The sequence below is a fragment of the Taurulus bubalis genome (genome assembly GCF_910589615.1).
Source record: "Taurulus bubalis genome assembly, chromosome: 16".
Taxonomy (NCBI): Eukaryota; Metazoa; Chordata; class Actinopteri; order Perciformes; family Cottidae; genus Taurulus; species Taurulus bubalis.
Window position 1 is genome coordinate 21,671,177 of NC_136604.1, and position 18,721 is coordinate 21,689,897.

At 42.0% G+C, this 18,721-nt stretch overlaps 1 protein-coding gene across 1 annotated transcript; it reads left to right on the forward strand.

The window, feature by feature from the left end:
• Positions 1-4,946: 4,946 nt before the first annotated feature.
• Positions 4,947-15,617, forward strand: LOC306748721 (solute carrier family 2, facilitated glucose transporter member 1-like; the record flags this gene model as incomplete). The annotated part of the gene is made up of 10 exons (XM_079231933.1): positions 4,947-4,964; positions 5,391-5,492; positions 7,279-7,439; positions 8,453-8,693; positions 8,786-8,948; positions 11,227-11,414; positions 12,592-12,696; positions 12,838-12,936; positions 14,063-14,266; positions 15,300-15,617. The coding sequence occupies 10 exons, from the start codon at positions 4,947-4,949 to the stop codon at positions 15,615-15,617; spliced, it is 1,599 nt and encodes a 532-aa protein (XP_079088059.1).
• Positions 15,618-18,721: the final 3,104 nt, after the last annotated feature.

An 18,721-nucleotide genomic window follows, 5' to 3' on the forward strand; every position in this document is an offset into this window, starting at 1 on the left:
TCCGCTTATGTTTCATCTTTATTAGTATTGTGACTTGCATGTGTGTGTCCTTCGTTTCACTGGCTGTGTGTGTTTTTGTCTCTAAAATACATCAAGAAGAAGAACATGGAGGCAGACTAGAAGTGCACACTTTATATTTTAATGATTGATGGATCAACATCAGGATTAATATCTCTGGAAGTTTGCTCTACAACTCTATTATGTAAAATATCAGGTTGTATAATAAAGTGTAACTTAAAAGTGAGGATGATGAAGTCTGTACGACAATCAGGATAAGCAAAGACCGACGTACGTTTAGGGTTAAAAAACGTTCTTCAGTTCAAATTTTCAAATTTTTCAAATTTTTCAAAATTTCAAATCTCTTTATCGTTACTTTGTGTGTCTCTGTCGTTACTTTGTGTGTCTCTGTCGTTACTTTGTGTGTCTTTATTGTTACTTTGTGTCTCTTTGTTGTTACTTTGTGTGTCTTTGTTGTTATTGTGTGTCTCTTTATTGTTACTTTGTGTGTCTTTGTTGTTACTTTGTGTGTCTTTATTGTTACTTTGTGTCTCTTTGTTGTTACTTTGTGTGTCTTTGTTGTTACTTTGTGTCTCTTTGTTGTTACTTTGCATCTCTTTGTTGTTACTTTGTGTATCTTTGTTGTTACTTTGCATCTCTTTGTTGTTACTTTGTGTATCTTTGTTGTCATTGTGTGTCTCTTTATTGTTACTTTGTGTCTCTTTGTTGTTACTTTGTGTATCTTTGTTGTCATTGTGTGTCTCTTTATTGTTATTATGTGTCTCTTTGTTGTTACTTTATGTCTCTTTATTGTTATTATGTGTCTCTTTATTGTTACTTTGTATCTCTTTGTTGTTACTTTATGTCTCTTTATTGTTACTTTGTGTCTCTCTGTTGTTACTTTGTGTCTCTTTGTTGTTTCTTTGTATCTATTTGTTGTTATTGTGTGTCTCTTTGTTGTTATTGTGTGTCTCTTTGTTGTTACTGTGTGTCTCTTTGTTGTTACTTTGTGTCTCTTATTAGTTGTTTTGTATTTATGTTGCTATATTTTCTCCACAGTTGTTTTCCACCTGTTTGTGTTTGTTTAAAGTGTATTTTGTTTTTCTTTGTAGTTTTGTGTCTCTTGTTTAGTAATTGTGTGTCTCTTTGTTTTCTATTTTGTGTCACTTTGTAGTTGTTTTCAGTCTCTTTGTAGTAATTTTGAGTCTCTTTGTGGTCATTGCGAGTCTCTTTGTGGTCATTGTGAGTCTCTTTGAGTCTCTTTGTGGTCATTGTGAGTCTCTTTGTGGTCATTGTGAGTCTCTTTGTGGTCATTGTGAGTCTCTTTGTGGTCTCATTGTGTCTCTTTGCAGCTGTATTGCATCTATGTGGAGTTCTTATGGTCTCTTTGTGTCTCTTTAAAGTACTTTTATGATTGTGTGTACATGTTGAGCCCGGCAGACCCGTTCATGAATCCCAACATGCCCATAACATATCTAGTAGTGGTACTCTGTGTGTGTCTGTATTCATCGTGCTGGCGTGACTCGGCATCCTGACTCTCGTGGCTCGTGTTAAATATTGACGAGCTCGTCGATTCCTCGAATAGCCTGAAACGTTTTCATCGAATTCATCGCCAAAAAAACACTCGATGCATTTACCCGACGTCCTGGTTTCACTCGGAAGTCGAGTCGATCGTCTCGGTGCGGCCTGGAAATAGGTCACGTGTGTGTGTGTGTGTGTGTGTGTGTGTGTGTGTGTGTGTGTGTGTGTATTATTATTGCAATAAACTATAGTGTCACTTCAGTGTTCGAGGCCACGCGTGTGCATGAGTGCTTAGTCGCGGTTACTTTCCGCCCGTGTCAATAAAAAACCATCTAACCTCCGGGCTGTTGCCATGGAGACGAAGGAGGGAAGGAGGGAAGGAGGTAGGGAGCGATATGGACACTCACGGTTGGATGGAGGGGCGATAAAGTGAGAGCGGGAGAGCAGGAAGATAACGACGTTTGTTTACAGATAATAAATTAGGAATTGGAGGAGACACAGCTGACTCATGCAAACTGAGTGTTTCCATTGTATTGATATTTAATTAAAGAAGTGGAGTAACATAATATATCATAATGATATCATAATAATATCACAATTAAAGAGGATTTAAGCCGTTTGAACAAGGAATTACTTTTTTTTTGGACCAAAATAAAGTTATTTTCTATAACTTCACAGATATCCAGTGAGATTAAGTTTCCAGCAGAAATGTTAACGTGTCACTAAAAAGCAGCAGTTTGGTATTCGGCCCAGACGCTGCTGTAATGGATCCTCAGCCGACGTCATGTGACCAATAATTATACTGAGTCACTGTGACTCGACAAAAAAACACTGGAAACAGTCGATGAGGCGACAGAGAGGAAAGAGGAAGGTGAACGAATACAGCTGTGTGTGTGTGTGTGTGTGTGTGTGTGTGTGTGTGTGTGTGTGTGTGTGTGTGTGTGTGTGTGTGTGTGTGTGTGTGTGTGTGTGTGTGTGTGTGTGTGCTGTTTGCAGTCCTCTGAGACCACAATCAGCTGCATTTGGGTCACATGACCTCGGGCTCGTTCCTTCCTGTCTCTTTAATTAACTGAAGTGATGATGATGATGATGATGATGACGGATGATGAAGTTGCATCATTTGTCAAAGTGTTCACTAAATGTTAATAAGTTAAATATACTCAAATACATATATAAATTTATATAACACATATTCTCATCTGAGGTTAACAAACCTCTAATTGCAAGGTTTTATATATATAGGATTATTTAAATAAATAAAAATATATATGGGATTTATTGAAACTTTCAAGAAATAAAACACATATACATCTATATACATCTATATATATATGTGTATATATATATATATATATATATATATATATATATACATACATATATGTTCAGTATATAGATGTGTATATATATGTTAAATGTATATTATGTTATATATATATCCAGTATATATATATATATATATATATATATATATATATATATATATATATGCATATGTAATTTAAGTCAAATATACTTAAATATATATATATCCATATATAAATGGATAAAAGGATATTCCCATCTGAAACAACAAACCTCTAATCGCAAGTTTATATATATATATATATATATATATATATACATATATATATATATATATATATATATATATATATATAAAAATACAAAAATATATATACATATTCATTATATATATATGAATAATTTCTATATTTTTTTTATTTATATTATTTTTTAAATGTTATTATAATTGATCTCAACTGAATTTCTATCAATTAAATAATGAGATAAATATTAACCTTTTAAAAAACAAAATAATCTTCTATTTTTCTATTTTCTATTCTTTCGGACGCGTCCAGATAACCGCAGCATCTTTTTGGGCCTCGGCCGTTATTGATGCCTGTAAATGTCACCACGTCCTCCGGGAGCGGAGCAAACGAAGGGCGGCGGCCAAACCTTCATTAACATCGAGAGCCGTTAAACATCTGGGATGTTTACGTCTCTATTGACATCCCCGTTACCATGGAGATGTCACCGGCTGCCTGACATCACCGGCTGCAGCTCGTTGTTTCATGAACCAACATGTCAGAGCTGAGCGATGGCGTCTGCCTCCTCCTCTCATCCGTTACATCGAGGCGCCGCTCAGATTCTAAAAGCCTCCATGACTCATCTCACGGCTCCATGCGTCACTTCAGGGCTTCAGCCGACATTATGGGATGTTTACAGGAAATACATGAGACGTTTTTACAAGCAACGTGCTTCCTTTCACCTCTGTAGGAGTTATTTATTGGCTATTACGTTATTTTACTCAGAGTATTGTTTAATTATTCTATACTAGATTGTTCGATGTATAGTTTTGGAGTTGTTGTCTATTTACTTAGTCTTTAGATCATTTATTGGTTTATTAATTGGGTAAAGCTGTGGGCACCTGGGGTTTATATATAGGAGTAGGCGGGTCCGGACCAGCATGCACCTGGGTAGGCATTTGTTTTTTTTACCAGCACAGGAGACGCAGCACGGGGAGTTCCTTTGTTCTTTTGTTTGTTTGCTTGTTTTGTTAAATTACAATAAATTATCAGAAAAACAGCCTCCTGCTTTGACAATGCATTGTTTTGGCTGCGTAATCCACATACCCATGATGCATCAGTGGCCTTTTGATTCATGTTTATTGAACAAATGGCCACTACAACCTCTATCTACTTGCTTGCATCGTTATTTTACCTTTAAATGCAGATAAATCATCCAATCAGCAGTTTCCAATCGTTTGAATAATCCCACTTTGACCTTCAAATCATTCCCGAGACGCCTTTCTCTCTCCGTCTCTGATTGGTCCTCTGTGGCCGACGCCCATGTGGCGATACAGTGAATCCCCATAGGTGCAGTCTACGCTAATATTACCTGACCTCCGCTCGGCCGCTGTGGTGCCAAGAGCGCTGGATCAGCTGAGGTCCCGACAGCGTCTCCCATGACAGATGCTCATCCTGCCGCGTCAGCAGAGCCTCTTTTATTCCTGATTCACAGACATCGACAAAATGACCCGTGTACGAGTGTATATGTGTGTGTTGATGACCCCAAGGCAACGGGAGGGTTCCTTGACCTTTATTGACCTCCAGCCGCGACACTTTTAGAAGCGCAGGAACAGGAAGTGCAGTTTGAGTAATCGCTGTGCCTTTTGATAGGTCCATGGTATACTGACCCCATTGCATGCTGGGATAGGCTCAACATGACCTTGAGCAGGAACGTGGAGCATGAAGTATATTCAGGATTCAGCATCTAGTCCGACTCATGAATCCTTTATTTAAGGTTTGAAGTTCAAATCTTCGACCTTGAAACATCCGTTAGCATGTGGCTAAGAGTAAAGTTATTAATGAGGTTATGAATGTGTGAACAAACCTCTTCAAAGAGACGTTTAGTGACATGACATCATGATGAAGGCTCTACAGGTGAAGAGGGTCAAAACATGACCTCATAGACATCACCATGAAACTTCACCACTTCATCTCTGACACTAAGAGGAGGATTTATTGTGTTACAAGTTTTATGAAATGTTATGTTTAAATGTGCAAATGAGGCTTTATGTAATGGTAACTTTTAGTGAATTCATGAGAAATCTAGAGAAAGTAAAAATAAAAACACCTAAATGTGTATTCTGGATGTTTTCTTTCCGTCTGGAAGAAGATGATCACATGAAAACATGAAGAGCCGATGTGTCATAAGGACTCCAGCATGAATATGATATTATTGTTGATGAAGTCTCATTATGAGCTCAGATATCATGTTGATTATGTCTCTCTCTCTCTCTCTCTCTCTCTCTCTGTCTCTCCCTCTCTCTCTCTCTCTCTCTCTCTCTCTCTCTCCTCCCTCTGCAGGAGAAACAGGTCACGGCTTACCTCCTGTTCTCCCTCGGCACCGCCGTCATCGGCTCGCTGCAGTTCGGCTACAATACCGGAGTCATCAACGCGCCCGAGCAGGTGTGTGTGTGTGTGTGTGTGTGTGTGTGTGTGTGTGTGTGTGTGTGTGTGTGTGTGTGTGTGTGTGTGTGAAGGTAAACAAATGACTGAAGGACCCAGAGAGAGAAGAGAGGAAGCAGCTTCACTCTGGATTATAAGAGTAGAAACTGATTAAAGATTAAAGACCTCCCTGATGCAATACTACTACTTACAATACTACTACTTACAATACTACTACTAATACTACTACTAATACTACTACTAATACTACTACTAATACTACTACTAATACGACTACTAATACTACTACTAATACTACTACTAATACTACTACTCACAATACTACTACTAATACTACTACTAATACTACTACTCACAATACTACTACTCACAATACTACTACTAATACTACTACTAATACTACTACTCACAATACTACTACTCACAATACTACTACTAATACTACTACTAATACTACTACTAATACTACTACTCACAATACTACTAATACCACTACTAATACTACTACTCACAATACTACTAATACTACTACTAATACTACTACTCACAATACTACTACTACTCACAATACTACTACTCACAATACTACTACTCACAATACTACTACTAATACTACTACTAATACTACTACTAATACTACTACTCACAATACTACTACTACTCACAATACTACTACTCACAATACTACTACCAATACTACTACTCACAATACTACTACCAATACTACTACTCACAATACTACTACCAATACTACTACTCACAATACTACTACTCACAATACTACTACTAATACTACTACTCACAATACTACTACTACTCACAATACTACTACTTACAATACTACTAATGACGATACTACTACTAATACTACTACTCACAATACTACTACCAATACTACTACTCACAATACTACTACTCACAATACTACTACTAATACTACTACTAATACTACTACTAATACTACTACTCACAATACGACTACCAATACTACTACTCACAATACTACTACTCACAATACTACTACCAATACTACTACTCACAATACTACTACTCACAATACTACTACTAATACTACTACTCACAATACTACTACTACTCACAATACTACTACTTACAATACTACTAATGACGATACTACTACTAATACTACTACTCACAATACTACTACCAATACTACTACTCACAATACTACTACTCACAATACTACTACTAATACTACTACTAACAATACTACTACTACTCACAATACTACTACTTACAATACTACTAATGACGATACTACTACTAATACTACTACTGACAATACTACTACTACTACTACTACTGCTGACAATACTACTACTTACAATATTACTTATTCTGCTGACGATACTACTGCTTATACTTACAATAATACTTACTCTACTACTACAAATCTGTTACCCCCCAATCATCCAGTCTTCATGCTAAGCTAAGCTAATCAACCTCTGCCCTCCTCAGAGCTCTTCTACAGTAACTTTTCTTCATGCTAAGCTAAGCTAATCAACCTCTGCCCTCCTCAGAGCTCTTCTACAGTACCTTTTCTTCATGCTAAGCTAAGCTAATCAACCTCTGCCCTCCTCAAAGCTCTTCTACAGTACCTTTTCTTCATGCTAAGCTAAGCTAATCAACCTCTGCCCTCCTCAGAGCTCTTCTACAGTACCTTTTCTTCATGCTAAGCTAAGCTAATCAACCTCTGCCCTCCTCAGAGCTCTTCTACAGTATCTCTAAAAGCAGGAAGGACTCATCTGTTCATCTTTTCCTCCAGAAACTTCGCTCCTTCTTCAACGACACCTGGGTGGAGCGCTATGGCCGGCCCATCACCCCGGGGGTCTGCACCATCGTGTGGAGCGTCTCCGTCGCCATCTTCAGTGTGGGCGGCATGGTGGGCTCCTTCAGCGTGGGCGTCATGGCCAACCGGTTTGGCAGGTGTGAGGAATTAGGTGTCATAATGGTCCGTTGAATGCAGGTGGAAATGAGTATTTCTGGGACTTATTCAATGTCTCTATGGAGTATTTCTTGGCTCTGGGAGTTTTGTTTTTCCTTTTCATATCTTTTGTCAAAAATATACACTTCTCTACAATTAGCTTAGCTTAGCATAAAGACAAAGATGAAAACAGGGTAAAAAAAACTAGTGTTTCTAGAGTCAGGCTATTTACACCTGCTGCATGCCTTTATGCTAAGCTAAGCTAATAACTTCTCACTCCAGACTTAAAGAGACAGTGTGTAGCATTGAGGGGGATCAATTATGGAACATAATATTACTTCCTCTTCCTCCTCCTTCTCCTCTTTCTCTTCCTCCTCCTCCTCTTCCTCCTCCTCCATCTCCTCCTCATCCTCCTCCTCTTCCTCCTCCTACGTCTCCTCCTCCTCCTCCTCTTCCTCTTCCTCCTCCGTCTCCTCTTCCTCATCCTCCTCCTCTTCTTCCTCCTCCGTCTCCTCCTCCGTCTCCTCCTCCTCTTCCTCCTCCGTCTCCTCTTCCTCATCCTCCTCCTCCGTCTCCTCCTCATCCTCTGCTTCCTCCTCCCCCTCCTCTGTCTCCTCTTTCTCTTCCTCCTCTTTCTCTTCCTCCTCCTCCTCTTCCTCCTCCTCCGTCTCCTCCTCCTCCTTTTCCTCCTCCGTCTCCTCTTCCTCATCCTCCTCCTCCGTCTCCTCCTCTTCCTCCTCCGTCTCCTCCTCTTCCTCCTCCGTCTCCTCTTCCTCATCCTCCTCCTCCGTCTCCTCCTCTTCCTCCTCCGTCTCCTCTTTCTCTTCCTACTCCTCCTCTTCCTCCTCCTCCGTCTTCTCCTCCTCCTCCTCCTCTTCCTCCTCCGTCTCCTCTTCCTCATCCTCCTCCTCCTCCTCCGTCTCCTCCGTCTCCTCCTCCGTCTCCTCCTCCTCCTCCTCCTCCTCTGCTTCCTCCTTCTCCTCCTCCTCCTCCTCCTCCTCCTCCTCCTCCTCCGGCGTCGCTCCATGTTCCTGGTGAACATCCTGGCGGTGATCGGCGGCCTCCTGATGGGCTTCTCCACCATCTGCTCCTCGTATGAGATGGTGATCGCCGGCCGCCTGGTCATCGGGTTGTTCTGCGGCCTCTTCACCGGCCTGACCCCCATGTACGTGGGGGAGGTGTCGCCCACGCCGCTCCGCGGGGCCTTCGGCACGCTCCACCAGCTGGGGGTGGTGGTGGGCATCCTGATCGCTCAGGTCAGCCGGGGCAGATTCCTCTCCGTATGATCCAGGTCTTGACTTTTAAATGGATTGTTTGTGATCCGGCTCTTGTGGCTCTGGGGCTTTAGGTCTTTGGTCTGGAGGCTCTGCTGGGCTCCACCAAGCTGTGGCCCCTGCTGCTGTCCCTCACCGTGGCCCCGGCCGTGGTGCAGTGCATCCTGCTGCCCTTCTGCCCAGAGAGCCCTCGCTTCCTGCTCATCAACCTGAACCAGGAGGAGCAGGCGCGCAAAGGTACTGCTGCAATACTCCTTCTGTGTACAAGTACACTTCTTTCATTCAGGATACGATGGCTTCTATTTAACATAATACTTCTACTACTGCTACTGCATTACTGCTACTACTACTAGCACATCTACTTCTACTGATGATACTACTGCTTCTACTTACAATACAACTTCTTCCACAGAGGATACTATTGCTTCTATTGACAATACTACTACTTCTTTTACTACTACAAATAATACTACAGCCAGTTCTGATACTGCTGCTACTGCAACAATGGCTACTAACAAAACATATGAGAGGGAAGGGAAGGAAAAAGAGAAAGGCAGAGGTGTTGAAAGTGATGAAACCTTCACAGGTTCAGGTGACATCAGGTGAGTCCGGATCATTCTGTTGCCTCAAAGAGTCCTTGAACAGGCAGAAGGTTTTGGCATCTGTTCAGCTCGCTCAGCCGGTCAGGGTCGACTCTCTGGCGCTGAGCCACTTCTCCTTCAGGCGCTCGTCTGGCACCAACACAAACACACCAACAACAACACAAACACACCTACAACAACACAAACACAAACACCTACAACAACACAAACACAAACACACCAACAACAACACAAACACAAACACCTACAACAACACCAACACAAACACCAACACACCTACACAAGCACCTACTCCAACACCAACACCACCAACAACACAAACACCTACACACTACTCCAACACAAACACAAATACCAACACAGCAACACCAACATCAACACACCTACACACCTACACACCAACACAAACACACAAACACACAAACACCAACACACCTACACACCAACACACCAACACACCAACACAAACAACAACAACACACCTGCACACCAACACAAACAACAACACACCAACACAAACAACAACACAAACAACAACAACACACCTGCACACCAACACAAACAACAACAACACACCTGCACACCAACACAAACAACAACACACCTGCACCAACAACAACACACCAACACAAACAACAACAACACACCAACACAAACAACAACAACACAACAACACAAACAACAACACACCAACACAAACAACAACAACAGAACAACAACACACCAACACAAACAACAACAACACAACAACAACACAACAACACAAACAACAACAACACAACAACAACAACACACCAACAACAACAACACAAACAACAACAACACACCAACACAAACAACAACAACACACCTGCACACCAACAACAACACAGCTGCACACCAACACAAACACCAACACAAACAACAACACAAACAGCAACACAGCTGCACACCAACACAAACACCAACACAAACAACAACAACACACCAACACAAACAACAACAACACACCTGCACACCAACAACAACACAGCTGCACACCAACACAAACACCAACACAAACAACAACACAAACAGCAACACAGCTGCACACCAACACAAACACCAACACAAACAACAACACCAACTACAACACACCTGCACACCAACACACCAACACAGCAACACAAACAGCAACACAGCTGCACACCAACACAAACAACAACACAAACAGCAACACAGCTACACACCAACACAAACAACAACACAAACAGCAACACAGCTACACACCAACACACCAACACAAACAACAACACAAACAGCAACACAGCTACACACAAACAGCAACACAAACAGCAACACAGCTGCACACCAACACAAACACCAACACAAACAGCAACACAAACAGCAACACAAACAGCAACACAAACAGCAACACAGCTACACACCAACACACCAACACAAACAACAACACAAACAGCAACACAGCTACACACCAACACAAACAGCAACACAAACAGCAACACAGCTGCACACCAACACAAACAGCAACACAAACAGCAACACAAACAGCAACACAAACAGCAACACAGCTACACACCAACACACCAACACAAACAACAACACAAACAGCAACACAGCTACACACCAACACAAACAGCAACACAAACAGCAACACAGCTGCACACCAACACAAACAGCAACACAAACACCAACACAAACAGCAACACAAACAGCAACACAAACAGCAACACAAACAGCAACACAGCTGCACCAACATGTTCATATAGAAACGAGATCCTGCTGAAGAACCGCAGCTCGTGTCCTTGTGTCTGATTCGTGGCGCTGGAGGTGTTCTGTCTCCCACATTGTCCTCTCTTGAATGACCACTAGAGGTCGCCATTGATCGGGACTTTCAAAATCGAATAGTCGTTTTTCCAACGTTCTGTCGACAGCGCTGGTGCGCCTGCGCGGCAGCGAGGACGTGAGCAAAGACATGCAGGAGATGAAGGAGGAGAGCGCCAAGATGGCCATGGAGAAGAAGGTCACCATCCTCGAGCTCTTCCGCTCGGCGGCGTACCGACAGCCGCTGCTCATCGCCGTCATGCTGCAGCTCTCCCAGCAGCTGTCGGGGATCAACGCTGTGAGTCTGCGACAAACACACACTTACACACCCTGTCCACATCTACTGTAACACACACTTACACACCCTGTCCACATCTACTGTAACACACACTTACACACCCTGTCCACATCTACTGTAACACACACTTACACACCCTGTCCACATCTACTGTAACACACATAATGAATCAACACATATTATTACAGTTGGAGCATCAATCAGCGGTGGAAAGTAACTAAGTACATTTACTTTCATCTTTTGCTTTACATCTACTCCACTTTCTTACGTAACTTAAGTTATTAATATCAGCTTAACCGTTACCAGCTTTGTTAGAGAACTTTTTTTTTTATTGCAGGGTTTTTTACAACAAAAAGTATTTCTACACTTTGGTATTGCTACTTTATACTTCTTCCCCCACCGTTATTAGGATAGTGCATCACTAGACAGGGTTCTTACGCTCATGGAAAACCTGGAAGAGTTTTAATATGGTTATTTCCAGGCCTGGAAAAATCCTTGAAAAAAATCCCCAAAAATGTAGTAAAAGTCATGTAAATGTGTTAAATTCATGTGTTCATGACGTTCATTTACGCTGAGTTTGAAATAATGAATATGCTTTTAAAAGAAAGACTCTCAAAATATAAGCAGGCATACATACAGGCATCTATATAAATGTTTATTCTTTTAATCAAACTGTTGTCTCATTCATTTGAGTCATTTAAGGTTTACTGTATGCTTTGTGTTCTCATTGTTAGTTTAAATACTACATTTACTCACTTTTTACTGTTTACACACAGATTTCACTAAATGTTTGTCATGGAAATTTGGTTTAAAGTCACGGAAATGTGTTTAAAAGTCATGTAAATGTGTTATATTCATGTGTCCATGACGTTCATTTACGCTGAGTTTGAAATAATAAATATGCTTTTAAAAGAAAGACGCTCAAAATATAAGCATTTATCTATATAAATGTTTATTCTTTTAATCAAACTGTCTTGTTAGTTTAAATACTACATTTACTCACTTTTTACTGTTTACACCCAGATTTTCTAAATGTTTGCTCATGGAAATTTGGTTTAAAGTCATGGAAAAGTCATGAAGTCCACTGGTCAGAATGTGTGTGAACCCTGCCTATAACATAGAATGCTAAATCAAAGCTAACATGCAACAGTGACCCTCCGTCCTCCGTGGCCCTCAGGTGTTCTACTACTCCACGGGCATCTTCCAGTCGGCCGGCGTGAAGCAGCCCATCTACGCCACCATCGGAGCCGGCGTGGTGAACACCGTCTTCACCGTGGTTTCTGTGAGTGACGCCGGCGCGTTTGTCTTTCCTCTCCCTGCGTGTGTTGCATCGCGTTTAGCCGTGTCATCACCGTGTCATCACCGTGTCATCACCGTGTCATCACCGTGTCATCACCGTGTCGTCGCTGTGTCCGTCCTGCAGCTCTTCCTGGTGGAGAAGGCGGGACGAAGGACCCTGCACCTCGTGGGATTGGGCGGCATGGCCGTCAGCGCTCTGCTCATGACCATCTCCCTCCTGCTGGTGAGTCCGGCGCCCGTCACAGGCGGGAAGGAGGCGTGGGGGAAGGATTATGTGTCTGAAGCGAACCACAAGCATATAAAGTAGGATGATGTCCAGCTACTTTTTGGTCACCGTAATGCTTGTTTTTGGCGACCTCTGGTGGTTTAAATGGTCACCGGTGATGTCGGTGTGTACTTCAGGGTGTATTGGGTGCCGCAGAGTTTAGGAAGGGAAATTAAACTGATTTCCATCCGGCGTTGAATCCGTGTGTTGTTGGTAGTTGTTCGGCTCTGTAGAAAACGGGAAATGATCTGGTTTTCTTTCTGAGAGCAACAACCACAAGAAAAGTGAAGCCAAAGCTGAAGTGTGTTAAAGCTGCATTCTCTCTCCTGACCACCAGGGAGGCGACTCTTCTGGTTGTATAGAAGTCAATGCTTCATGTGTTAAAGCTGCATTCTCTCTCCTGACCACCAGGGGGCGACTCCTTTGGTTGTATAGAAGTCAATGCTTCATGTTTGAAAGCTGCATTCTCTCTCCTGACCACCAGGGGGCGACTCTTCTGGTTGTATAGAAGTCAATGCTTCATGTGTTAAAGCTGCATTCTCTCTCCTGACCACCAGAGGGTGACTCTTCTGGTTGTATAGAAGTCAATGCTTCATGTTTGAAAGCTGCATTCTCTCTACTGACCACCAGGGGGCGACTCCTTTGGTTGTATAGAAGTCAATGCTTCATGTGTTAAAGCTGCATTCTCTCTCCTGACCACCAGGGGCGACTCTTCTGGTTGTATAGAAGTCAATGCTTCATGTTTGAAAGCTGCATTCTCTCTACTGACCACCAGAGGGCGACTCCTCTGGTTGTATAGAAGTCAATGCTTCATGTTTGAAAGCTGCATTCTCTCTACTGACCACCAGAGGGCGACTCCTCTGGTTGTATAGAAGTATATACTACATGTGTTAAAGCTGCATTATCTCTCCTGACCACCAGGGGGCGACTCCTCCGGTTGTATAGAAGTAGCTTTAAACTCTTAAAACTCAAGTAGCTCCTTCCCAGCGCAGTAATACATCCATCATGTCCTGCCATGTGCCTCTTCCTCTTCTTCCTCCTCTTCCTCCTCTTCCTCCTCTCTCTCTCTCTCTCTCTCTCGCAGAAAGACATCCCCGCCATGAGCTACATGGCCATCGTGGCCGTCATGATGTTCGTGGCCATGTTTGAGATGGGCCCCGGCCCCATCCCGTGGTTCATCGTGGCCGAGCTCTTCTCCCAGGGGCCCCGGCCCGCCGCCATGGCCGTGGCCGGCTGCTGCAACTGGACGGCCAACTTCCTGGTCGGGATGAGCTTCCCCAAGCTAGTGGTGGGTCCGGGTCCGGGCTTAGTTTGGATTTATAGTCTTCTTTTGTGATAATGTTGTTCATACAGACAGACAGACAGACAGACAGACAGATATACAGACAGATAGATATACAGACAGACAGATATACAGACAGACAGACAGACAGACAGACAGACATACAGATATAGAGACAGATATACAGACAGATATACAGACAGATATACAGACAGACAGACAGACATACAGACAGACATACAGATATACAGACAGACAGACAGACATACAGACATAGAGACAGATAGATATACAGACAGACAGATAGACAGACAGACAGACAGACAGACAGACAGACATACATGCAGACAGACATACAGACAGACATACAGACAGACAGACAGACAGACAGACAGACAGACAGACAGACAGATATACAGACAGACAGACATACATGCAGACAGATATACAGACAGACAGACAGACAGACAGACATACAGATATACAGACAGACATACAGACAGACAGACAGACATACAGACAGACATACAGACAGACATACAGACAGACAGACATACATGCAGACAGACATACAGACAGACATACAGACAGACATACAGACAGATATACAGACAGACAGACATGCAGACAGATATACAGACAGACAGACAGACAGACATACAGATATACAGACAGACATACAGACAGACAGACAGACATACAGACAGACAGACATACATGCAGACAGACATACAGACAGACATACAGACAGACAGACAGACAGACATACAGACAGATATACAGACAGACAGACATACATGCAGACAGATATACAGACAGACAGACAGACAGACATACAGATATACAGACAGACAGACAGACAGACAGACAGATATACAGACAGACAGACAGATATACAGACAGACAGACAGATATACAGACAGACAGACAGACAGATATACAGACAGACAGACAGACAGACAGACATACAGGCAAAGACGTAAAAGTGTTTCTGTAAACCTCTGACTCCTCCCTCTTCCCTCTTCCCTCCCCCCCTCAGGAGTGGTGCGGTGCCTGGGTCTTCCTCATCTTCATGGCCTTCCTCATCTTCTTCTTCATCTTCACCTTCCTCAAAGTCCCCGAGACGAGGGGCAAGACCTTCGACGAGATCGCCCGCAGCTTCGGCGGCGACCCGCCTCCCGCCTCCTCGAGCGTGGAGGACCCTCCGGCCGGCGCCAGCGCCGCCACCACGCTGCCGGCCTCCCCGGCCAAGGAGAAGGTCCCGCTGGTGGCGGCGGCGGCGACTCCCGCCTCTGAAAGCACGCCGCTCCAGGATAAAGCCAAGTCCACGGCGAAGGAGAGCGTAGATCAGCTGTAGGTTTGACTTTTAACAGGTGAAGGCGGTTTTAAAGGAAGGAAGAAGAGAAACAGAGATTTCAATATAAACTACATCATTTTATAATCGACCTATACCGAGAAGCAGCATCAACTTATAGGCTTTGACCTTTGACCCTTCTTAAACTCACCTTTTAAAAGCACTTGCATATAAGATACATACCCATGTGTTACATCAAAAATTGCAGCACAATCTCAGCTCTCTGTATAATGAGGCAGCATTGTCATACGGTAAAAGTGTAAAGAGAAAATATGACTCTAAAGCTGAAGTCTGCTGTATCCGGTGTCTGGGATGTATTATCGCGAAGATATGAATATTTACAAAACGTAAACTTGCGAAAAACGCTGATTCGGCGGTTTCGGAAGTGTTAAAAAGGCTTCTGCTCTTCCTCTGATCTCTCTTCCTTCTTTTAACTCCTCGCTCCCTTCGCCGCTCAAGGGAACCACGACAGATGTAACCTACTGTACATTCCTAGGACTTAAACGACAGGGACGCACACCTGTGTGCAGGTGTTTGCAGACCAGTGGGGTCACGACCTTGAGTGAGTATTTAAGTGGGATATAACTTCGTAGTTTTCATCTCGTGATATTTGATTATCCATGTATTTTTGATGTCGTTGTTTTTTTTAAGAAAAAAGGATCCTCAGCTTTTTTTTAGCAATGCCAAAGTACTGAACTCTCAAAGCGGTGGGTAACTTCACGGTGAGGAATTAGAAGCAGACCCAGATATTGCGTTTATTTGTATTTTATTTTGTTGTGTTTAATGCTCTAATCCACAAGTTCCTTCTACTTCATTTAGAGAAACGCCGCTATCACCATCGCTCTCTTTTCTTTTCCTGCTTGCTCTTTGATTATCAGTTGATGAAGTTCTACATTTCTTCCATTATGGGTTTTTTTTCTATTTATATTTTTAAATCATGAACCCCGTCATTGGTTGAATTTGTATTCTTGCGTTTAGAAAAGGTGAATATATAGAGGCAAAAATACACGTGTTGTTAAACCTTGTGGATTATCGCTTTGTGGATAAATACGTGTCGTCTGAGTTGTTTTAACCGCGTAGATTACAGTAGGGTGACGTGCAATACACATTTTATTTTGTCCACGAAAAGTATTTATTACCGTAGGAATTGATTTTTGTATAAAGTATATAATTATAACGCACTCAAGCCAATTAAGTGACGCCGAGTAGAGAAAGGAGTGTAGTGAGCTTCAGCTGCTGTAGTGAGTCTAGATGCACTTTGTTAAGACCAGCAGCAAACTACTGTATTCACCTGAAGTACTGCGTATACCTGAAGTACTGTATACCTGAGGTACTGTATACCTGAGATACTGCGTATACCTGAGATACTGCGTATACCTGAAGTACTGTATACCTGAGGTACTGTATACCTGAGATACTGCGTATACCTGAGATACTGTATACCTGAGATACTGTATACCTGAGATACTGCGTATACCTGAGATACTGTATACCTGAGATACTGTATACCTGAGATACTGTATACCTGAGATACTGCGTATACCTGAGATACTGTATACCTGAGATACTGCGTATACCTGAGATACTGTATACCTGAGATACTGCGTATACCTGAGGTACTGTATACCTGAGATACTGCGTATACCTGAGATACTGCGTATACCTGGCCTTAGAGTAGAGATAGGAGTCGTATAACACGTGCAATCAATAAAGAAGCTGCAGGAGCTCGTAAGGAAAGGAGGAAAGGAGGAAAGAGGAAAGAGGAAAGAGGGGAAGTGCTCATGTATTTTAATGGAGGGCCAACGGGAACGATTGGAACGACCAATCGGGGCCGAGACACAAAAGTGTGTCGACCGCCTCGATAATATGAGATAGTTGTGTGTTTGAATTTAACAGGTTGAAGTTCAGTTCATGTTTTCAGATATTATTCAAGTTGATCTTTGGCACGAATGACAAATCTGTTAAATTAATATGTTGGTGTCAAATCTGCGATGTGCTGGCTTGTTGTTGTGATGAGGAACTGGATGCCCAAACACACTGAACGCAACTTTTTAAGACTTATTAATTATACTGCTATATAATGCTGGGAGGCATTATGATCCTATCTCTAAATAATGATGAAATACGTCAAAATATTGATAACATTTTTCATTATTTTGAAATTCTAATTGATTCTTTTAGGTATTTAATCAAAAGATATTGATGACGTTTTTCATGATTTTATTATTCTTCGTCATTATTTTGAGGTATCTACTCAAAATATTGATGAAGTTTTTCATTATTTTGAGATTATAAGTGATTATTTTGAGGTGTTTTATCAAACTGTTGATGACGTTTTTTATTATTTTGAGATTCAAAGTCATTATCTTGAGGTATCTACTCAAAATATTGATGAAGCTTTTCATTATTTTAAGATATTACGTGATTATTTTTGAGGTATTTAGTCAAAGCATTGAGAAAGTTATTATTACAATGACAGGCTCTTCTTTTGTTGTGGCTGAATTGAGCTTCTATAAAAAAAAGCATCCATGTTATGAATAGTTTGTCATAATCGGAGGCTTGCGGTGCGTTTGGGTGCTCTTCTGACCGTCGGCCATCTTGTCTTCACATACTCACGCTTCAACATGTGCAGTGTGCTTGTTTGGTGTAACGTGTCCGACACAAATATATGTTATATATTCTGCAGTGACTGTAGTGGTGAAAACCAACAATATGAATTCCTGCTGCACTTTGTGACAACATATGTGTTTATTAAGTTTTATTCATGTTTTCGGGCTTCACTGGTAACATTTGATTGGAGCCATCTTGCCTTGTTTTAAAACATGATTGGAAACAGATTTCACTTGTTTTGAGAAATGTATTTCCCACAGTGACAGTGAGGGTTGTGGTGGAGCCGTGGCTTCGTTGTGTGTTCGCTGTATTGCAGATTGTGTTTAAAAATAGTGTTTTAAAAGTCCTAAAAAGACGATTCGTTTTTTTTGGAGAATTGCAGCAAGCGCACCTACAGCTTGTTTTATCCGTTTGAAACCCTCATGGACGATATAAGATAACTGGTTTGTCCCAGAAAAACTGCCCGGCAACACGTGAGTCAGAGAATGCAAATGAAT